This window comes from Equus przewalskii, chromosome 17 (genome assembly GCF_037783145.1).
Source record: "Equus przewalskii isolate Varuska chromosome 17, EquPr2, whole genome shotgun sequence".
Classification (NCBI taxonomy): domain Eukaryota; kingdom Metazoa; phylum Chordata; class Mammalia; order Perissodactyla; family Equidae; genus Equus; species Equus przewalskii.
In genome coordinates this window covers 79,257,744-79,281,578 of record NC_091847.1, presented here as the reverse complement: position 1 = coordinate 79,281,578, position 23,835 = coordinate 79,257,744, and the positions used below count along the sequence as shown (strand labels likewise).

Genomic DNA, 23,835 nt, shown 5'->3' with positions numbered 1-23,835 from the left:
CCCATATTTTTCCTGTTATCCTTTTGGGGTGGGAATGTAGAAGTGAACTGAAGATGAGTTGCAGAAATGAATGGAAATTTGAGAAGCAACAAAGCCGCCTGACCTAGGAGACCAGTTTCTGGAACTATTAGGTAGCCAAATGGGTAACCTGGCTGGTGGGGACCATGGGAAACCTGGGGGCGCAGGGACCGGCGAGGCACGGAGAGCCAGGGCCGGGCATGTGGAGGACGGGAGGGAGCCACAGCCGGCCTCCTGTCCAGGGCGTTTGTACTGGGCGTGCAGAGGTAACTGCCCCTGGAGCTCAGCAGTCCCGCAATTGAAACCAGATGTCACAGACTTCAAAGGCAAGGAACGGGGCAGAGGGTGACGAGCCCCAACTCCCATCTTCCCAGGAATGGACAGGCAGGACTTTGAAATGAGAAACCTGTTGCTGACCATCGCCAGTGTAATTTGGGCCAGGCTGGGGTGGGGAGCAAGAAGCGGAAAAGCCATTAGCAACTATCCAGGTAGTCATAAAGCAGGGCCAGCCTGGAAGAGGGCAGAGGAGGGGAGGGAAGGATGAGCCAGCCCCCAGCCAGGGAGAGACCTCTGCAAGTGGCTTCCTCTCCCTGGGACTCAGTTTCCCCATCTGTGAAAGAGGCATTGGCCTAGATCTGCAAGGGTTTCAAACTGTATGTCACACTCATTGGCAGGTTGTGGGATCAATCTAATGGGTCATTTCTAGCATTTTGAGATACGGATGATGATCTCCAGTGTGCACCCACACGTAAGCAGGAGCTCTCCTTTGGGAACCTTCCCTTCCAGTTACATTTACGTATTGTAACAGGTATTATTAGGAGCATCCACTATTTTCCTGAAATCTTATAACAACCCCAGGGGCGTAGATATACTGTTATGATCCCTGTTTCTCAGCTAAGATGCTCAGAGGCCAGGGATCTTGTCTGAGGCGATGCAGCCAGCCATCGGCAGGGGCAGGCCCATACTTGGCAATCCATGAGCGTGCGTGTGTGCACGCTCACATGTACGTGCTTGTAAGTCACGTGGGTCATGATACAAATTTATTTTAAATTGTGGATGATGGTCAAGACATTTGAAAGCCAGTGGCCTGGAAGCTCCTGGGTCTCTTGCACCCTCTGAATCTGGGGAGGCCATTGATGAAGCCAGCTCATGTCACTGTAGGAAGGGCCCTCAGCTCCTGCAGGGGGACGGTGACCCACACGCAGCTGGCCGCAGGGAAACCTGGCTCTACCCGACACACTGGGGAGTAACCGCGGTCACCGGGGCTGCCTCCAGCCCCAAGGTGAGAGAGGCCACTCCTCCTCTGCACATCCTAGTGACACAGGAGCACCCCCCCTCCCCCGCCCCCAGGGGCCCAAAGGACTTCTGGGACAGGCCCTTACGAATCCTGCACGATGTCCCACCCGGTGACTGCTGACAGGTGTGGCAGAGACAGAAAAAGGGAGATCCTGGGGGCCTGGCGGGGCGGGCAGTGCTGCTCCTGCTGGCGCTGGTGCTTGCCTCCGGGTCTCCCCGAGCTCCTTCCGGCTGGCAGGGAGTGAGCTCTGCTGCCAGCTCAGCCGAGGGAGCGGGCCCAACTCAGGGGACAGGGCCCTTCCTGGGGAACAAGAAGGGTGGGCCTGATCCTGCAAGGGGGATTAGATGTGCTCCAGCCCGGGCCGCCTGGGGCGCGGGGATGAGCAAGCCTCCTGCACACACGGGGAGAAGTCCTGGTCTGGTCAGCTCCCCCTCAACAGGGTCCCTCCTGAGCAAATAGATGCCTTTCACAGATGTGGCTTCAAAATGAAAATGGTCTCTTCGCCACTGACATCTGGAGGCCAGATTCAGACATAAACCAATTACTCTATTATCGTGAGGGGTTTTTTCCTTCCTAAATCAACAGCCCCGGCCCTCTGGCCTGACGAGTCCGGGTCTAATTGAATTCGGGTTGGGTGGTGTGTGATTATGCTTTGCTTTTGAGATCCTCGGGTTGGAGAACAGCAGTGATCCTTTAAATGAGACGAAGCGTGTCCCCTGAGAAACTGTCCGAGACCAGAGGCTGCAGCGCCGCGGTCAGGGCTGGAGAGCACGGCGGGCCCGGCGGGGAGGAGCCAGGGGTCTGCAGGGTTTGGGGCTGACACGACTTCCCCAGGGTGGCTGCCCCCTCTGCCCCCATCCACGTCATGGTCTGACCGCCTCCCAGGGCCCCCAGGAAGCCAGGGCCTTACCTGTCCAGTCACAGCCCAGCACTTCCAGCCGCATCCCAATGCCCGCCGGCGACCACCTCTCGGGGTACACCCGCACATACTGCGCTGGGACGGGGTCGAACCTCCGGAGGTCGGGGGTGTCGTAGTGCATGTTCCCTTCGAAGAGCTGCAGGGGAGACAGGCCGCTGAGCCCTTCTGCAGGGCCCCACTCACTGCTGCCCTTCGTCTGCTCCTCCTGCCCCCAACATCCGACCAGAAGGCAGCGTCATAGCTGACCCCTGGCCCCTGGACATCACCATCCATGGCCAGAAGGCAGCATCATAGCTGACCCCTCGTCCCTGGACATCACCATCCATGGCCAGAAGGCAGCATCATAGCTGACCCCTCGTCCCTGGACATCACCATCCATGGCCAGAAGGCAGCAGCATAGCTGACCCCTCGTCCCTGGACATCACCATCCACAGGAGCGCCCCTCTCAGACCAAGGTTTCCATTCATTTGGAAGGTGGTTAGAGACCCAGAAGCAGAGAAAAGAGGGAGCAGGCGAAAGTGGAGTCATCAGGATCTGCCTTCTCTCCTGGGACTGAAACCGAGGGCTCTGGAAAGAACGAGGCTTGACCGAGTCCCACGCGGGACTCAGGCAGAGAGAAGAAAGTAGTGTAGGCTGCCTCCCCGTTCTGAAGTTCTGTTTAGTAGGAAAAGAAGTGCTAATTCTAGTTCTTCTTCTTCATTTTTTTTTGAGGAAGATTAGCCCTGAGCTAACTGCTGCCAATCCTCCTCTTTTTGCTGAGGAAGACTGGCCCTGAGCTAACATCTGTGCCCATCTTCCTGTACTTTATATGTGGGACGCCTACCACAGCATGGCTTGAGAAGCGGTGCCATGTCCACACCCGGGATCTGAACCGGCGAACCCTGGGCCGCCCAAAAGGAACGTGTGAACCTAACCGCTGCGCCACCGGGCCGGCCCCTCGAGTTCTTCTAATGCCTGAAAGTCCAGCTTTAGAAAGTCCCAGCTGACTGGTGGCTCCCGGCTCACTGAGGGGCTGAAGGAAAGTGATGTCCCTTCTCCAGGTTAACAACAACGTCCTTGAGTCAGGACAGTCTGAGACGTGCGCCCCAAGCCTTTGTTTAGTGGAGGCTGTTCCGTCAACAGAAACCTCACCTAGAGCCCCAGTACATAGCACTGGGGGCAGTGGGGCTGCCCTGGTGGGAGGGCAGAGTCACTGATTCAGGGAAGGTTGGTGTGGGACAGCCAGGGGCTGTGCCGATTAGCAGCCAGGAATGTGGCAGGACCAGCCCATTTTGCAGGACGCCCTGGGTTCACAACTCCAAAAGGGGGCACTGCCTGGAAGGGCAGGCTCTGACCCTGCTCCTCCCACGATCGTCTCCTTCCCAGGCCCCCAGCACGGGTAGGAAGAGCCAGGGTCAGCAATCCCTGGGGAAGCCTGTGGTCCAACTTCTGCTCCATCCACTGAAGGGTCCGGTTACCAAGCCCTGAGCCTTTCCAAGCCTCAGGAATCGTGAGCTGGGAGTTTACAGCAGCGTCACAAACCCTCCAACCCAGCCCCCCACTCTGCACCATGGATGGAAACGTGCTGAGCAACGTGAGAGCTGTGCCACGGCCCCGTCCTCGTGGGGCCTGCCCTTCCAAGGGGATGACTGAGACATGGGGGTGGGAACGCTGGCCGCCCAGGAGGCTGGCCTGAGAGGGACAGAGGTGGTGTCTTGTCCCTTCCTGGGCTCCCCCTGTGGAGGGCTGACCTTCGCTCCGCCAATGGCAGAGGGGTGGCTGCCCCTGCCTGCGCTCCTGGCCCGGAGTGAGCTCCTCTGTGAGCTCCTCTTGGCTCTCCCCACTCAGTACCAGAGGCAGGAAAGATCTAAGAGTCAAGATGAGGAGCACACAGAGGATGCAGCAACACTCGGAAAAACACAGTTGTTTTTGGAAGCAATTCCATAGTTTCTATAGTTTAGCCTCCAAAAACCACATCCCCTTTGGATGTCTGGCCAGTCCCAAGGAAACTTTATCTGGAAGAGGTGTGAGGAAGGCATGCTGAGTAGCGGTTGGGCGCCTGGGCTCTGGAGTCAGAACGGTGTCTGACCATGGGCTCAGCTGCAGCTGCGCCGTGTGACCCTGGGTGTGACAGCAAGCCTCAATTTTGTCGTCTCTAAAATGGGAGTGACAAAAGGGTCCACCTTCTAGCAACGTTGTGAGGATTAAAATAAGGCACTTGGCAGAGTGCCCAGCACAACGTAATCTCTCATTAATATTTGGTTTATTGGATTATAGGTGTTGGGTGATGAATGTCCAGATGGGAAGTCAGCACCCCCAACTTAACCTCCCCGTTTGGGGTAAGGTTGCCGAGTACCCCAGGCACGGCCTACCTTTGGCTGCTGGGTCCTGGGGTCCTGGACATACTCCCAGTCCTTGCCGTTCAGGCTGTAGGAGACTTTGAACTTGCGCACAAACGCCCTGGCCTCCACAGCAGTGATGCTGTCTCCTCCACGGGCCCCCTGGATGATGACACCTTTCACCGTCTTGGGGGCTCCTAGGTCCACCTGAAGCCACTCCTCGCCCGGCTGGGCCTGAGGGATCCGAGGGAACCAGCCTGAGCGGCTGCTGACCAGGCGGGCGGCACTGGGGGTCCAGAGGTACTCGCGGGTGGAGGAGGCCGAGATCTGAGAGTCGGCGATGAGGCCCGAGAGCATCCCCAGCATGTTGGAACAGGGGGCGTCTGTGGAGAGGGGAGGGAGACACAGAGGTCGTGAGTGGCACCCTACCGACTGGGACCACCCGCAGGAGCAGAGTAAAAGAACGCAGCTATCAATCACGGTGAATTGGCACTGATTTCTTCGAGATTTGAGGCGGCAGAGCACTGTGGTTAGGAGCCAGACTGGGAGCCAGGCTGCCTGGGTTTATATTTGCCATGCCACTTACTAGCTGCACGGCCTTGGGCAAATGGTGGAATCACTCTGTGCCTCGATGTCCCCAGGTCTAAATGGGAAAACAGTAGCACCTGTCTCTTGGGGGTGGTTGCGAGGACTCCGTTAGTTACTGTATAAAAGCTCGTGGCAGGGTGCCTGGCACGTCCAAGCATCTCAGGCTGTTAGCTGAGGACGCTCGTATCCTTGTTGGTAACACCAGTCCCCACGGACCCTCCCAGGGGCAGGGAGCACAGGGGAACCCCACTGAGTATTGTTTCCTGGGTGAATGTTTTCCCAGCTAGATGGAAACGTTCCCCGGGCCAGGTCGTCCCTTCCACTGTGTCATCACAGCTCTCACCTGTCTTGGGTGCTTCTCTCATGCTGTTCCCACCAGCCAAAATGCTCTTCCCCTCAGGCATCACCAGACTAACCTTTATCAGCTCCCAACTTAAGTGTCACACCCCAGGAAAAGCCGTCCCCAAACTTTCAATCAAGAGACAGTGAGGTCCCCGGTCACTCTTTCTCACAGCACCCTGTCCTTTCCCTGCACACATGCATCTCGGTTTATGATGTATCCAGCCTTGTCCCCCAGCCTGAAGGTTCCACCACGTCAGAGAGGCCCTCTGCTCTGCTCACTTGGCTGGTGCAGGCTCGGGTGGGGCCCTGCACACAGCAGGCCGCCAGTGTCTGCGGGGCGAATAAGTGAGTGGACAATGCACGCACAAGGGGCATCAGGTGGGGCAGGGTCTACCGTCGGGGTGCATTAAACACTTGTAAACTGAGTTCCAGATCAAATGATCCTCCAGCTGGCCCCTTTCCTTCAAGTCCACTGGTTCTCTCCTTTCAATCTTCTAGAAAACGAGTCTTAACTGAGTTCTCACTGGGTTGCCTGTGCTGGCCTGGAACAGCAATGGGAAAGGAACAGATCACAGGCCCCCAGGTGGCATCGGGACGAACCACTCCCATAAGTCGGAAGCGGGTCTCTGTGTAAAGGGGACAAGAGTGTAGAACGCGTACTGAGCAAACGTGGGCTCAGTTCCTGGCTCTGCCACCTCCTGGTCGGGTGATTTGGGGCGAGCCGTCTCGCCTCTTTGAGTCTCGGTTTTCTGTTCCACTCACCTCACAGGGTTGTTAGGGTAGTGAGATGTTGTAGAAGAAAGGGACGTGGAAAATTAGAGAATGTACAAACGCAAGGGGTTTTAACTAGAAGCTTAAAACAGGGTCCCATGGGGAGCCCTCGCCACCAGAGCTGAAACAGCCAGGGGACAGGGTGGGGGTGGCTGTGCCCTGAAGACCGTCCGGCACCAAAGCGGCAGCTTGCCTGCTCCGAGCTGAGTCCATAGCTCGGTTCAGACTGTCCACACACGGCTGGGACTGGTCCAGAGCATCATCTCCCGTCCAGATCACCACACCGGCCTCCTCCTGCTGTCCCAGCACCCTCTCTGTCCTTCCAATCTGTCCTCCACCTCGTGCCCTTGGGGTCTCAGTTCACACTCCGCACCCACCACGCCCTTTCTCTTCTGGTCCCACCTGCCGCAGTGCCATTGAGCAAGCTGTGACCAGCGCCTGGTGCACCTTCCCTCCCCTCTGCACCAGCTAATGCTGTGTGCCCTCTGCCTCAGCTCAGTCGCCACCTCCTCAAGGACGTCTCCCGGACCTCCTGCACTGGGTCAAGTGTCCTACAATGCTCTTTGTCATGGTTTTGATTTTACGTTAATTTATAGGTTTGTTTGTTTATGACCCTGTCTTCCTAACTCGTCCGGACAACCACACAGAACCGGTCTGTGGGGCTCGTCACTGTGTCCACAGCGCCGTGCAGAGCTCTGGGGCCGAGCCGAGGAAGCAGTGTCACTTGAGAGCAGAGGCTCTGAATTCCAACCCTGGCTCTATGCTTTAGTGGCTGGGTGACCTGTCTCCGAGTCCCGGTTCCTCCTCCGTAAAGTGGAGAGAATGATAATGCCTGCCCCAGAGTCCTCAGGAGGCTTGTAAAAGATAACACACCTTGAGCGCTTAGAACGGAACCTGGCACACAGTCAGCATTCAACAAACATTGACTAGTAGAAATAGCAGCTGCTTAATAAATACATACTGAATGAATGAGAGAATGAATGAATGAAAAGAACTCTGCTAGGACTTGAGTCCTTGAGCCAGTCCTTCTGGAAAGGCCACGTGGTACAATCACGCTGTCTGCAGAGGGTTGAGAGACGGAGCAGAGCCCAGGACACAGGCAGCTCCCCACCCTCCCGGGGCCCCACCTCACCTGTGACCCTGCAGCCGAAGAGCTCGAGCCGGAGGGCGATGCCGGAGTGCCAGGTCTGCGGGCGGATCCTGACGAACCTGGTGAGCAGCGGCGTGTGGAGCCTGTTCAGAACCACCTCCGTGGCATCGTTGTTGGCTTGGAAGACCTGTAACAGGAGATGCAAACGGCGATCTTAAAATCCCTGTGTGTAGTTCAGCGGCTCGAGCCGTCTTTGAAGGGGGTGCAGAAGTTCTGCTGAGCTTTATTTCCTTCAAGCTTAAAAACAATCAGCGGTTTTGTTGTTTGGGGCTTTTTGAGAAACACCATGAAAAAAACATTTAATTTCTCACACTGCTCTAACTTGAAAACAATAAATGGTCTTCACAAAAACGTTTGGAGGGAAGGAAAATTTTGCCTTTGGGCTGAGAGCAAGCAGAGGAGGCACCTGGAAAACGAAAACACTTTCAGACGCTCAGAGAGAGGGGACAAAAGTGGACTATCCTTTAAAAATGGAGCGGAAATATCATCTTTTAGGGCTGGCGGCCCTCACCCACTAGCTTGAACTTGACTCTCCCTCTTCCTCATGTTGCAAACATACAGGAATATTTGCAGGGTATTTTATAATTATAATGTGCTTCCCAATTGTCTTTTTCATTATTTAGAGGCCTCCATGCTCCAGGAACAGCGAGAGGATGGGGGCACCGTCTACCCCCAATGCCCCGTGTCAATCGACACTGTCTCCGTTCTCTCTGGTCTTTGTTGCAGGGTCAGGGTTGCAGACAGTCCCTCGGAGTCCCTCTGGCAGTGGTCCCACCCTGCAATGAAATCTATCCTTGTCCCCATCTGACCAATGCGTCTCTGATGGGAGGAAAGGCTTTTCGGAGAAGCCTCTAACCCAACATGGTAGGAGCAAGTCCTAGCTTACCAGATGGCCCGAATCAATAATGCCACATGGACATTATGCTGTCGTGTGCTCTCCATCAAAAAAAAAAAGGAGCTGGAACAAGTATATGTGAGCTTCTCTTGGTTTCCCTGGATAAGGGTGGAAGGAAAGACCAACTAACCAACCATCGCTTATAAATCATAAGTGTCACAGCTGCAACAACCAGGTGACCATAGATCTACGCACAGCCAACTCGGAAACAACCGGCAATTTCTCCAGATGCCTCAGCTCACGCGACCTGTAACCTGTGAGGTGTTTGAGCACTGCCAGCCCGGGACAAGAGGAATGGGGAAACTGGTCTATTTGAGGACTTTTGAGCCAGATGCTGTGCAAACACAACCACCTCTACCACACCCCAGGAGCTCAGCAGTGTTCTTTCCACTTTGTTGATGAGGACACTGAGGCTCAGAGATGTCTGTCTGGATCCAAAACCCTTGCCACGGTTCCTAGGTTGACTCTCATCCTTTTAACACATTTGCAGCATTTATGTTGGTGGCTAGGAATCATGGAGCCCTGTAGGTCTCCACGCATGGCTTGAGTAGAGGTGCTGTCTGGTAATGTGTTCCCAGCGCTTTTATAATCCCCACTTAGGATGCTCTGGGTAACTGCAAAGAGCAGCCCGAAGCTTAGAGCTAACTAACAGTGTGGTCCTTTCTTCCCACTAACTGTAACCATGAACTCTGCCATGTGGCAACCTTGAACCCTTCACGGTTCCCACTTGCCAAAGTCAAAAGTTAGAGGCATTTAATAGCACACCACTGACAGTGGGGTGGAGAGTAAGAGACATCACACCTTTTGCAACCAAATGAAGAGAAGTGTTTGGCTGAAGATGAAGAGAGGAAAGGAGAGGAGGAAGCTGGCTTTCAGCAGCCCGCCATCTTCAGTTTAAACCGTTGTACCTGGTGCTCAGCCCACTGAATCCAGGGCAGCTCCCACCCAGCCTGCTGCTCCCTCTGCTCCCCAGGGAGCCACTGCCTGGTCCTAAGGCCACCAGTCTCCACTCTGCAGCCTCGCTGACCGCTGGGAGCACAGAGGCAGGAATGCCTGACCACTCCTCTCGCAGGTTCGATATGGCTGCTTCCAGCTCAGAGACTGAGGACACAGAGAGGCGAGAAGACCCACAGAGAAGGCGAAGGACCCAGGGAGCAGAAGGAACGAGGGCTAGAGCTGGCCGCCTGGAGAAGGCCCACGGAGAGGCCTGACTCTGCAGACGGCTGACTGGAGGGACAGGGCCCAGGGAGGTCCTGGCTCTGCTGTGCCACTCCCTGGCTCTGCTGTGCCTATACAGAGCTCCGAGGAGAGGGGTGGAGGAGATGAACGGGGAGAAAGAGATTAATGGGTTCTCCTACAATTCAGCACAAGGGGGCTTTTTGTTTGTTTTCTGTTTTGTTTTGGCAAAGAAGAGGCAAATGCAGTACTTGGCTTATTTTGGACCGTGCTGTGAGCGGTGGGGGCCACCACTGGCCTGCTCCCTGAGGATGGTGATGTGACCGTGTGTGGCCTCCGTCAGGAGACGCCGAGAGCTCACACGGGGGGCTGGATTTCCGTGTGAGTACATGATGGGAGCGTTGAGTGGATGTGAACTTTAACACAGCTGCTAATCCACAGCACACATACCACGCTGGTACCGTTTAGAAACACAGCACGCATTATGTGTTTTTAATATCCAATTTTGTCTTATCTGACCCCTTCATTTCTCAGCCTTGGCAGAAACACCAAGAAACCTTTTCTCCTTCTCCTCAGTAAGGAAATGACTGTGTCTCTGAATGCATTCAGGAGGCTGGCGTGTGCGTGGGTGTGGCTGCATGCTGGCTGGGGGTGCACACTTGCATGCGTACATGTCCAGGGAGGGGGTTGGTCTTTCCAGGGGTGCATGTGGCCACAGGCCTTGTGAGCACCCAGGTCTCTGCCCGCAGCGGCGTCAGTCAGAGCGGAGGCAAGCGCATGGCTTATGTATCACAGGCCATCTGCCTGGCTGCTCAGACTGCACTGCACTCTGCCCTCCCTCTCTCCCACCCTGGATCCAAATGAAGGCTCCTCAACGCGGCCTCAAGTCAAGTGCCACATCTCAGAGCCTCCATCCTTCCAGGTTTCTTGTTCACTCTTGACCTTGTGCTCGTGTCTGCCCTCTGTTCTCTGGACCCTGTGCCTAAGGAACACCATCTTCCCTTTAGTAAACTTTTTGTACACCTCTCACTCTGAGCATGGCCTAGCGGGAAAAGCCCAAACATCACTGAGCCAGGAGCAGGACGCAGACCCTGCTGCTAATTCACTCAAATGTGCGGGCGAACATCCCCACCTCTCCCAGGCCCGATTTCCTCCTCGATTAAATGAGGGGATGTATGAACTGATCTGTACGGTCCTTTCTGGCGCCCAGGTTCTAAGGTTTTCTTCTCGAGACCATCCAGTCTAGAACCGCCCGGCTGGGTCCCCTCTGTAACAGGGCATCTTGTGCCCATTGCCCTCATAGTTTCAGCGGTCGTGTGAACGGGGCTGTGGATCCTGACACACTTCAGATGGTGCCCAGGACACACGGCGAGTGCCCACTCAGAGTGAGAAAAACCTTGCTCATGTTTTGGTTCAATAACAGTTCAAATTATTAGTATCAGAGAGTAATGAATAACAACACCTTAGTCTTTACATTTTGTCTTTCACCCAAAGATATCAAAGTGCAATTTATGAAAATCCATTTTTAATGAAATATTAAGCAGTTTCTATTTCTCCTGACCCAATGGACGTATGAGGTCTCTATTTTCTCCCTGCGTCTCCCTATTTATAGCTGGTAAATGCTATCATATATTATACATCTTTACGACTTTCTCAATGCTTCTGTGGTTTCGGAACCACCCTTCACATGTTTTCTGATCAAATTCTCTGAGATGGATTCTTGGCTTCCAGTCCAGGCGTTGCAAGGGATGGGGCTGTGTGAGTGGGAATCGGTTCTATTCCCTATTCTCTGCCGACTCACTGAATCGCTACAGGCAAATCAATCCACCTTAGATACCTTGGTTTCTCCTTCAAGAAAATAAAGTCAATAACAGGCCTGCAGACTGACACTCAAGTCTACCAGCCCGGCCGGCTCCAGCGCCTGCACAGCACCCAGCACAGATGTTGGAGCGTGGCCACGTCACAGGTAACAGAGGAGTATCTGTCCAACTGGGAGAGTTCAAGTGCTGGAGGCCACTGACTTTCAAGTCCCGCCTTGAGGCCGGAAATCTTCAGGCCATTACTTCCCAGAGGTGTCCCTAAAGCTGGGAAGGCTCAGTGTATTGCCAGCGTACGGGACACCCAGGTAAGCACGTATCAAACGTGATGATCAATTACAGCATCTGCTTTAGACGCTGGATGTCACAGATGGTACACATTTTTGTTAATTTTAAAAGAAAAACGCTAGTATGGTTGCTTTACCACCCAGAGGAAAATGAGAAGTGTGTTCAGGTGACTCTAGCTTTCTTAAGAGGCAGGGACAGTGTTGATTATGCTGCAGTTATTAAAAAGAAGTATATATACATAGGGGTGTGTGTGTACACATATACACGTGTATATATATATATGAAGTATATATATATGTGTATATATATATATATGTTGAACATAAAGATTTCTTTGAGTGCATTTCTGTAACCAAGTTTAAAAAATGATTCAGGGTACATAGTGGTTTGGATAATCCATTTGGTGCGGCGCTGAATTCTTGACACAAACCAGCCCTTTTCAATCGACTCCTGAGCCCTTCGGTTTATTTGCAGTAAGACAGAGTCTGAAACAGCCACACTTCACGGGTGCTCCGATTTGCACCTCTGGGATGGGCACTGCCAATTAAATTGGCCGCTACCCAACATGCCAGTTTAGTTACTATCTACACCCCACCCAGGAAAAGAAAGTCAACCTGTTTTGACCAAGCCTGTAGCTCATACACAGCTAATACTGGGTAAAACAAAAGAAACAATATGTATAACCCAATAAGAAACTTCTTGCCAGAAAGCATTGTTGACAGTTGTTGAGGTCATCTTTCCTCTGATTTCCCCCATTTCCAGTCGCAGCCACCTCTCCCTGTGGACGCTCTGTCTGTCCTCTTTGGAGAACGTGTCCTCCACTGGGGCACAGTGGAGGGCAGCCAGCATTTGGCCTGCGCCCCTTGGAGGCCTCGGGGCAGGGGCCTTCCTGCCAGGTCCAAACCCCTCTCCCTTGCACCATCAACCTCTGCCAGCCACATCCAGGGCCTGGGACAGTGTGGACGCTCACAGCTATCAGAGTCCTCGAGCCCCTGGGTGGAGAGAGGCAGTGCGGCTCTGTGGCCTCCCCGCCATGGAATCTTCCTCCGCTTTGGTGGGCAGACGAGGCCCCGCTGATGCGCGAGGCCTCCCACCTGAGAAGGCCTCTGGCATTCCGTCTGCACGCACCTGCCCTTCGTTACATGTGTGTGACCTACAGTTTATTTCCGCTTTGCTGTAAATATCTGAACGCAGCCAGCTCCAGGGAATGCAAAGAAAGCAGGACGTTTTTCAAAGACAACACAGTGCAGGAGCCCTGAGGTAGAAATTGTGTAGATCTGCTGCTGCTGCTTCATTTTTTTTTTTTTTAATAAATATTTCCCTCCACTAATAAATGTTTCATTGCATCCCAGGTTCTCCTCTTCAATCTGCTTGGCACAGACACTCAGGGAGGAGGGGAACAGAGCAGGCAGAGAAGAGAGGTGGCGGGAATGGAGGGCAGAGAGTGGGGAAAACGGCAGCACATTTAAAAAATTCGTCTCAGCAACAATCCTACCGACTCATCCTCATCCAGAGGCAGGCCCGACCTCCCTCCCCCGCCTCCTTCCTTGCATTTGCTCTAAAACCAGCCATGGGGTCCATCAGGAAAAATAAACTGTTAATCAATGAACGCCATCCTGTTTAATTAATTTGTTGCACCAAACAGGCATGGCGGGTGGGGTGGGGTGGGGTGGGGGGTAGGGTGGGGGGTGGGGCTGTTGCACTGGGGGAAGATGATGTTCAGGTAACTGACTTTTTTTTCTTTTTGTAAATCATGATTCTGACATTTCTCTCTTAAAACTCCTCCTTAAAGACAGTAAAATTTTTTTAAAGTTGCTTTCATTCTAGTGGATGTGGGAACTTAGCCAGACAGAGTCAGAAGGGATGTGCCTCTCATATATATGCACATGAAACAGAGAGAAGGAGCTGGGAAGGGACCCCAGGGAAGGGTGGGCTGGGGGCGGGGCAAAGGAAGCTGCCTCACCACCAGCGCTGGCTTAGACCATGCCGCCCTCCTGCCTCCTCTCCTTTACTTTAGGGCTGTTTTTGTCATCAAGCGGTTTTGCTGACATGAAGGAGGAGAGAGAGGACCAGAGCTGTCCTGGGGTGGAGGTGGGTGGGACGTGCGCATCCCCATCTGTATGGGCCTCGTGGGGCCGTCAGATTTACTGCGGGATTATGTTACCCCATGGAGACAAGATGCTGAGCCCTGGAACACAGCACACTAACAGGATTAGGGTTTCAGGATTTGAGACAGGAAAGCATCAGGGAAAGGGGAAGGCAGCTCAGGGATCTGGGGCCGGGGGAGAGACCAGGTCGGGGAGAGTGCAGCATCAGAGCAACAAGGGGCTGGAAGGGATGCCAAGTCCTCCTGTAGAGGTGGGGGAGGAACAGATGGCTCGCTGTGTGCCAAGGGCCTCCTGACACAGAAGCACCACACTTTCTAAGGCAGGCCTTTAACTTCCAGGTGGGCAGGAGAGGACAGGGTGCAGGAGTGTGGGTCCTGACTGCACTTGCCCCCTGCATTCCTCCTCTGGGGGGATCTCAGCAAACCACAGTGAGGGCCATGTGGCGGCAGAGAGCCAGACAGAGAGAGTGACTGCCCGGGAGGCGGTCACTTAGTGCTCGAAGGTGGTCACTCAGTGCTCATCTAGAGATGCGGGGGTCAGGGCAGAGGGGCGTCCCCTGCCCAGCCTTATTTGCTTTGTCCTACTGCCCGGTGGCATAGCGGTGGCCTGGGATGCACAGGGAATTTAGCATCAAGGCTGTAAGCACCAGGGAGGCCAGCCTCAGCTCCCGGAGACGACTCAGCACCCACAGGAGTGGGGTGAAGCCAGCCCCAGGAGCCCGAGTGAGCAAAGCTTCCAAGCTCGTGTATAATGAAATCTTCTCTGGAGCTTCCTGGGTGGAAAGGCGAATGGTCTGAGCTCATCCCACGGCGGGCGGATAAGGGACAAACCTAATTACCTGGGGCCCTGGATTCCTCCCACTTATAACTGAGGGGCAGACAGACGGAGGCACTTGAATTTGGAAAGGGCGCTGGCCCTCTCTGAGCGCGGCTAGTCCCGGTTAGACGATGCAATCGTACCCACGACTTCTGGAGTCTGAGGCCCATTACCAGCTGACGGTTTGAGTCATGGGCCTAATCTTATATACAATAAACAAAATTACTACAATAAAAGGGATAAGGGGGAGCCAGTCATCCACCAGGAGGTTAAAAAAAAGGGTAATTTCTGAAAACTCAGTATTATTAATTGGAGGAATAATTGCCTCCCTAACAGAATAATGAAGCTAAGAGGGGCACCGTTTATCTGAGGCAGCTTCAGAGCAGGCCCATCAGACGCAGGGAGAGGTCTAAGGACTTATCAGGTCCCTTCCAGACCTATGATTTTAAAAGAGGCAGATAAATATCCCATGGGGCCTTGTTACTTTTTAAATTGATAACTTGCTTCTGTTCAAGAAGAGCTTTGTGGGTCTAATACATTAATTATATCGGCAGAGAGCCGTCCATCCACGGATCCCAAGGAGCTCTGCCAACAGGGGCTGTGGCACCACTCCATCTGGGCAGACGGAAACACTGAGGCACGGAGCGGTTAGGAGAAACTTCCAGGGTCACACAGTGCATCGTCTCAGAAGATCTGGAAATAGATGCCACGTGGTGCTGTTGTCCGGCAGATTTGAGGGCTTGGTTTTCTGACGCCACTCTCTCAACTCCCAAGTCTCTCATAATTTCAGAGAGGGTTTTACGCTTCCAAATGGCTTTCAAAATGATCTGTTTTAATTTAGAAAATAAATATAGGACAGAGGATTTTTGAAGGGGAGTGTTTATCTGTTTTGAAGAGATATGGCCAAACCAAATGCAAAGCAACTTCTTCCAACTCTCTGCGCTCAGGACTCCATGACGGGGCCCAAACTCCACCTGGCAAGCCTGGGCTCCGAGCCACACTGCCCAGGCACGACTGGCCTTCAGGCCTCCACGCTGACGGAGCCTCTCCAGGAAAAAGCACCGCTTGACCCCTAGACTGAATATCGAGGACGCCAGTTTCCCTCTGGAAGCAAGACGACGAGCATGGCCTGGATGGAATCGTTGAGAGCCTGGTGACCAGGTGGCTTCCATAGGGAAGCCATGGTTCCCGGTGTCCCTGGTGTAGATTACTTGTCTTTGAGAGCTTCAATCCACAGTCTTTGAAACACTATTAAATTCTGAAGGAATAAGCTGGTGCCGTGGGCCCCTTGGAGTCATCATTACACTAATATGTGAGGGTTCCCCGGGCCCCTATATGATAATATAACATCATGACACTAATACCATGAGCTTAGGGCATTTCTGTGCCACAGCACAGCGTAATGCTGGAAACTCTTGGACCCAAGCTTGACCTCATGCCTCCTCAGCCTCTCACCCTCAATCTGGCCTTTAGGATACATTTAGCACCGCACAGACTCTCTCTTTTAGCCCAAATTTCTTGCAAATGCATCAGAACAGCCCAGTGACACCGTGACGAGGAGCAGGGTACTCACAGCCATGTCACAGGGGAGACACCACGTTTCCCAAAAGGGGAGGATGGAAGACAGGCCTTTGCTTTGACATATATGGACAAGGGCCTTGTCCCCCTGTGCAGACACCGGTCTCTGTCTCCTCGCCTCCAGGGCAGAGGCGGGACGAGCATCCCAGAGCTGAGGAGGACCTTGGCCGAGGCCTCCTGCCTTCCAGCTCCTCCCACCTTTCTCCCGGCTCCTCCCTTGGTCTGTGTGCATATAACTGTGCCTATAATTACCGACACATCCGTGAATCTTCTACTCGTGTCTGTGTTTGGGGTGTTATTAATTCAGCTGGTGAAACCCAAAGCAGCAGTTTTCTGCTTGTGGTTTCTGAAGGAATTTACGCGAAGCCATTTGTCTAATCTAAGGGAGCACACAGGCTGGATACGGGCTCCATCAGGCGGAAGAGCTCTCTGCCTTGTGGTTACGCCAGAAATACGGGTAAGGAGGGCCCGCCCTATAGGAAAATCATAGGTTCCGTATTTACAGCATGTGGAATTGGATAAGGATTGAGGTGTGCTGTACATATGGCTGTCTAAGTGGGCTGAGTTTTGTGACGAGGATGCTTGCAATCCCCCGGCCACAGTGAAATGGCTTCCTCACAGGAGACCTCACCATTACCTGTTGGGTGGAAAGAGACTAAGAAGAGGCTGCTCATGGGCTAGGGAGGCGGGAAAAGAGTTCCTTAGTCTTACTCGCTTCCTGGCTACAAGAAAGAAGTCGCTCCCCACAGGCCCAGGCTTTGCCTCAGCCCAGCCTGGCTCACAACTGTAAACAGCATTTTGCAAGAAAGAGCACAGCCATCCCCCACCACCTTGAGCGCTCATTAATCTTGTTTATCTCCAATTCCTTGGTCTTTGGTGCACTGCATTGGTGTTGACAGTGACCAAGGAATTGAAATCAGGTTGCCACATTTCTGCCCCCAACATCACCATCCCCTCTTCATACCCGGTGGAGTAGTTTGCACCTGCAAACTCTCCCCCTGCAGCACTGAGCAGAGCAGGCAGCTGCCTTCACCTCTGCTCCGCTCTGCTCACAGGTCCTGCTGTCTGAATCTTGCTTTCAAGCCTACCACCTAGCACCAGTGAGTTTGGCATGGTGCCCACCATCCAGCGGCTACAAAGAGAAACTCAGTGGTAGCACCCGTCTCTCCCCCCACGGCCCCCAAGCTCCCTCCTCGCCCCGCCTCCCGTTCATGGCATCAAATCAAACTGCAGCAGACTTGACAAATCTATTTGGCACGGTTCACGCAACTTTTCCAACCTGAACAGCCCAGACAGCTGTGCTGAGGCACCATGAGCAGTGAGGGGTCTACACACGGAACACAGACATCCGGGAGACAGGTCTGCTAAAGAAGGAGCTGCAGAGACCACCCTGAGGGGAGGACTGGCAGGTCTGAGCCACTCCCGCCACGCCCGCCGTGCCCGTCACGCCTGTCACGCCCATGGCAGGGCGAGGGAACGTGGGACAGGGCAACGCCACAGGCAGGCTTCCAATCTGGGTACCAAGAGGATGAATCTCTCGTGGGGAGGGGAAGAGCTTTTTCTCTGCCCCGGCACCCTTTAAGTGGGCAGGACTGAGTCACTGAAAAACCAAACAACAACAACAAAAGAAAAACAAAATTACCCCTTGGCTACTGGGGAAAGAAATTTAGCCAAGGGAGAGAAGAGGAGGCGAGAGAGAGGATGACGTGGCCAATATGAAAAAGCTGAGAAGAATGATTCTCAGGGAGACCGGAGAGCTCAGTGCCGTTCTCAGGAATACCTCCCCTGAAGAATGAATACCAAGGATAAAGCCAGGGAGGACAGCATCCTATCAAAATGTGCAGTGCTAAGGTATTTCCAAAAGCGGATTTCCTACAAATGGCGTTTTAAATAGCATCCCGGTCCAGCTGTGTGCTTTTAAAACCAGCTTATGCTACAGTATCCCTCTGGCCAGCGCTGCTTAGTCACGGAACCTGGACGGGGAGCCTGGCCCGGGAGGCGGTCAGGTGGGCCTCCTCCCCCTCCCCCAGGCGTCCCCCATCCAGCTGCCCGGCTGGGTTCCACCTGTCTGTTACTGAAAAGGGTTGGTGGAGAGAGGCCTGAAAAGACGGGGTGGGCCAGGGACAGGCCTCTGCGCTCCCAGCACCATGGCAGACTCGGGCTGGTATCCTGGGCGCGGCTCCTGAAACCAGCGGAGTCGGTGAGTGCCCAGGCCTGGCTCCAGACGCCAGCGTGGGAGGTCTTTGGATGGCTGAGCGCCGCTGTCTTTCTCTGTGAAACGGGGAATTTTGCATGTGTGAGATACCTGGTAATATCTGGAAGTCATGATTTTCAGATGAATGGTGCCATGTTACTATGGTGATTTTAATTAAAAAAAAGAATCCACTCCTCTAAAAAACGCATGTTTCCCAAGTGAAACAGTGCCCACATTCTAGTTCAGGGTTTTCTGGATCCAAGCTTCCCAGCTGCACCAGCAACAGCCAGCTGCCTGGGGCCGTGGCAGGAGTGGGGGAGACCGTCTGGAAAAGTCTCTGGCCTCTCCAGGTTTGGCTGCGTGGGTCCCAGTTTGATAATTCCCAGCCCAACAGACCAGGGCCTGTGGAACTGAAGCAGCAAGGAGGACAGACCCTTCCCTCTGTGCCCAGCTCCCTCCAGGGAAGGAGCCTTCTCCTTCTAGACTGAGTCAGCCCCTGCCCAGGGGAGACCACCAGCATTTGCAACAAGCCCCGCCCCGCAACACGCTGAGCGTCCCTGACACCCGGACATCGCCATGCCAGCTGCAGGCCTGTTCACACCCCAAACGCCATGTGTCTTAAGAAAGCTGAGTGCCGGACACCCATCCATATGAACAAGAAAAGCCCCACGTCGCCCACACGGTGGCCTCGGGAGCCACAGATGTGGAGGGCACCAGCCTTGAGGATCCAAGGCTTGGCGGCCCAGCCTGGTGGCCAGCTCAGATCTGTCCCTGAGAGGCCGCATCAGTCCCCTTTATTTACTGTCCTCTTTCTTCTTCGGGACATTGTGATTCTCTCTCAGGATCTGTGCCCTTTCATTTCCAGACCTCGGTAACTCCTGAACTGTAGCTACATGTGGTTTCGTGATTGTTAACCCAGCATGGGGAAGGGACATGGGCCGTAAATGCTCAATGAATCCTGGATGGGGACGCAGACCGGGAACACATTTTCTCCCTCATTTGCAGTCAGAGCACTGTGCGAGCTTGCTCTCCCTCTCTCGCTGCTGTGCAAGACACAACAGCAGCCAGGCTGTTGGTGAAATGGGGCTTTCCAGCCACTTCAGCATGAGAAGGAGTATTTTCAGGGCCAGCATCTCCAGTGCCTCCACCAGTTATGTGAGCTTCACGGAACAAGTCCCCTCCCCTATGTGGGGTCGCCTTGAAGCTCCCTGTCCCACCCTTGCCGCCCCATCCCGGCTTCCCTTGAGGTGGGGAAGTGGGTTTACCTTGTGGTTTTTGCCGTGCCGGTACACCATCCAGTCTTCACCATTAGTGCTGACTTCCAGCTTGTAGGATTTGACATAGTAGCCATTCTGGGTCTCCCTGGAAACTGCTCCCTGTGTTGCAATGGCCGTGAGCATGGTCAGAAAGCGCAGGTCCACCTGAGGGAGAGAGGCAGGGAAGGTGGGGCAGGACTCTGAACCCACGCAGGCAGCCTCCCGCTTTCTTTTCAAAGGACGCACTGGAATCCTTATGTCTGCGATTCCTTCAACGTACTGTTGACCAGCATCAGCTGTCCAATTCCACTGGACAGTTAAACTTAACTTATTTAACACTAAATTAGACACCTTTGAAAGTGTGACGATTATTTTTCTTTTTTTTCTCTTTTTTGCAAATCTGAACGGACACCATTGAGTTTATCTTAAAGGAGCACTGACGTCTAGAGCTCCCTCCATGGAAGGAGCCCTCTCCTTCCAGACCTAAGAGCCAGCTCTGCCCAGGGCAGACCACTGGCATTTCCAACAAGCCCCTTCTTACTAGATGGCGGCCTGCCTTGGAGAGCGAAAGCAGATGCTGTTCTAAGAGAACAGTGGCTAAGTCCACTCCATGCCACCCCACCCCAGCCCAACTCAACCCAGTTCACTTACGATGCCCTAGTTGCAAACGTCTCAGCTCGGGGGCTGTCTCCCCTCCCCTCAGTCCCCCACTCCATTGTGTATTTAGCTGCTCAGGTCACTAAGGGGTCAAAGGGCAGGCAGAGTCTGCCCAAGCAATTAGGCTTATGCACCACATCCTGACCTTTTGCTCGATGGGGAGGGTGGCGACACTCTGAGGCACCTCCCCTCCCTCAACACCAAACCCATTTGGAAATTGCTGGATGGCATTCCTCTGCTGGCCACAGCGTTTCTTAATGGCAACCTCTATTTGATCCAAATTTAGCCAGCACGCACTGGTAAAATTGGATTCAGCAGGCATTTACTGGCTACTGAGTCTGTGCTCAGCATTATTAAGCATTCAAACGAAATACGCAGTGCTGTATGTGTGTATCACAGACAGGTGGACAGCAATAAGAGGCAGTATACGATTAAGACCAAAAATAACAAGTATAATCAATGGAATGCTGATTATATAGGAGAACTTCCTGGAAGCTTGGGATGAGAAGGATTTTTGAAGAGGCAGAGGAGAGAGTGACAAATGGCCTTAGAGTTGTGCTGTTAGAACCTCTGTGGACTTGCTGGAAGTTTCTAAGTGGTCTTTCTCTCTTTCCTCTTGTTGGCTCTGCAACCTCTTTCTCAGAGCAGAGGTCACCATGTCACATCAGAGCGAGGACAGGCCTGTCCCTGGGTCACAGGCTGTCTGCCGTATGTCATGAAAGCACTCATTGCTCTAGCATGGAACGAGCAGCTGGCTCTTCCCTGGGGAGGAGAACTGGACCAGTCTGCAGCCAGGGAAGATTACTCACCACGAGGGGCAAGTCTCATTCCGAAGGAAAGCAGACAGTCTGAAAAGATGCTGCAGAGCATCTGGGCAACTAGCATCTCATTCCCGGGGTGACAGGTTCCCATGTGTTCTCCTGAGTGCTGTGTGCAAAACCTTCCTGGCAGGACTCCCTCCAAATAGCAAAGATCAGGAGAAGCTGTCATGCTCAGCTGGCAATGCAACAAGCCTGCCTTTAGGACACGCCCTCCGGTCTCCAGTGCCTCCCTGTGCCCAGAATGAGAAAGATCTGCGTCTGTCGACGGGCTGCTCCTTGGATGTCTAGAGTGGTAGGGCAAACAGCATCCTAGCCAAACAACTTCTCTGAGGCCTGGTAATCTTCACAAGGGCATGGGCGTGTCCATCTTACTGGCCATTTGATCCCAGCACTTAGCCTGGTGTCCGCACGGTTTGTTTGTGCCTGGCACACACATCTGTTTTGATGGATGAGTGAGTGGAGTTTTCAAGAATGCTGTATTCATTTTCTCTGTGTCCTTTGTCACCTCTAGCCGGGGACCTACTCCCCTTGCCCACCACCACATGCACACTCGCACACCCTCTGGCATCTAAGTACCTGGAGATACTCCTTGCTGGAATCCAAGTTGGGTGTCCAGCCATTGTCATCACCGTGGAGCCGGCTTTGTTGAGGTGTCCACCTCCCGTCAGAGTAGGTAGATGAGGCGCTGATCTGCTCATTAGCAATCCGGCCAGACTCCATTCCCAGAGGGACGTTGCACTGAAAGCCTGGGGAACAGGGACGGTCAAGGGCAGAGTCAGGTCTTGCAACCTCCAACCCCTGGGACTCCCAAAACGCTGCTCCCTTCTAGGGACAAGTCCTTGCAGGCATGCTCTCATCTTAAAGACCTCATTATACACTCACATTTCTAAAACAACTACGCCACATCACAGAGCTTGACAACCCCTCTGGGTCTGAAAGAAACTAAATTGGACCTAAAAGAAATAAGGCTATGGATAAATAAGAATCATCATAGAAATTGAAAAAACAATCTAAAGCACAAGAACTGTCAGTGCTGCGGGCTACGGATGCTCACAGGTGCCAGATGCGCCACGGCTGAAACACAGGTAAGCGGTGATGGACTCGTGGCAGTTTGGGTGGGCTGCTGCGTCGTGGGAAGCCTGCTTTATTAATAAACACCCAGGAGGCACTTTTGTTTCTTTCTTTCACTCAACTGTCTCATGAGTTCTGGCACAGAAGACAGACATTATAAAGCAATAAATACCTGTCTTTGGGAGATCTCTCTATGAACACACGCATGTCACTCTGTCTTCCCCTGTGCCACCTGTCTGGGAAAATGGACCTAGGAGCCACTTACTCTGGCCTGGGGCCATCAGTTTAATCGCTGTCCTTCCCATGGATTCCATGGACACTGGTCAATATTTGTGTGTGCATGTGTCTGACAGGACCAGCAATCATTTTCAGGTCTCAAACCTATTCTTTAGCTCTGTGACTGCACCAGCCGTTTGCAGAACTCGGTGCAATTTGCAATACTGCTTTCTTGTCCCTCAATCTTCATGAGCTCTTTGAAGGAAAAACAAAAGCAAAACCCAAAACAAAAGCCATCGACTTTCCAGCAGGCGAGGCTGCCGTGTTGCAGGTGCGCATGTGGTAAGCTGTGTACAACCATGGCAGGATGTCCCCAGCTCCACTCATCCTCAAAGTGTTTCTTTAGTCCTTCGAGTTACTGTTTGGGTTTCTAAGTGGAAGGGGCAGCACTTTCGAAGCACATGTCCGAGAGAAGCTGATTTGAAGATGTCGCTCAGGGCAAGAGACGGATGCCTGGACAGCAGGCTCCGCAACAGCTGGGGGCAGGGCGACACTTCCACTGCCTTGCACGGTGCCTGGCACCACGTGGAAGCTCAAAGGCTGTGTTTATTGGAAGAATGAAGTGACAGTCCAAGCAGTGACCCGTCTAGTGAAAGAAACTCTACCCAGGACCAGAGATGTTTAATGTCAAAATATATATATAGAGAGAGAGGTCTAAAACTGCTCAGTTTTGTGATGATGGCACTGAGGCTTGGAGAGACTCAAAAACTGTTAGCCCAGGTGGGGACCTGTACTGACATCCTGCCTCACCTCCCGTTCATTCATAGAGGAACACACTGAGGCTGGAGATGCTCCTCTGACTTTCCCTGGGAAGAACTAACTTGTGGGACACAGACTTCTTTTACAGAAATGAGCACCCAGATTGACATTTGTTTTATTTTCATTAATTCCTGCCTAGCAAGAGGACACAGCTCCCGTTCCTCAAACTCAGACGCCACTGCAAATTCTGCAGTATATCCATCTCTTTCTCTCCCAGACGCCAGCCTCTCTTCACGGCGCACCCTCACAGCCCTGACGGAGGACAGGACAGGGGTTCCCAACCCGCCAACTCACTCTCTAGTGGCTCCTGGTGGACCAGGTAGTACCGTGCAGAGAAGCCATCCTTGGCCACCGCCATGTCCGTGTGGAAGGTCAGAGAGAGGATCCCGGTGGACGAGCGGAGTTCAGAGGGGGTTTTGGTCCCACAGTACTTGCCAATCAGGGGGCCGACTGGACATGCAGGACAAAGAGAGGTCAACAGAAACAGAAATGCCAAACTCCATTTTCAATATACTCTCCCTCCCCACAGCTGCATGTCATTAAACAGAGCATCACCTTGTAGGCCTCGGCATAAAAGAATAAGCAAAGATGTGTTCTAAGAGCAATGTCTAATATTTCTCCTGCACATCAAAAAGTATTTTCACTGACCTAGCGTCATTCTGTTCTCACGGCCCTGGTAGATGGGCCGGAGAGCCTCGTTACGATGCCTGTTCAACAGAA

General features: G+C 53.3%; 1 protein-coding gene across 4 annotated transcripts in view; it reads right to left on the bottom strand.

Annotated features, from left to right (window-relative positions):
* The window catches only part of NRP2 (neuropilin 2), a 112,763-nt gene that overhangs the window by 49,591 nt on the left and 39,337 nt on the right, over positions 1-23,835 (bottom strand). For all 4 annotated transcript variants that reach the window (XM_070580865.1, XM_070580866.1, XM_070580867.1 and 1 more), the window contains exons 5-10: positions 23,410-23,565; positions 21,586-21,755; positions 19,541-19,696; positions 7,386-7,530; positions 4,586-4,935; positions 2,226-2,370 (exon numbers count right to left, since the gene is read on the bottom strand). In XM_070580865.1, the coding sequence (XP_070436966.1) occupies positions 2,226-2,370; positions 4,586-4,935; positions 7,386-7,530; positions 19,541-19,696; positions 21,586-21,755; positions 23,410-23,565 (1,122 nt within the window). The remainder of the gene's footprint in view (positions 1-2,225; positions 2,371-4,585; positions 4,936-7,385; positions 7,531-19,540; positions 19,697-21,585; positions 21,756-23,409; positions 23,566-23,835) is intronic.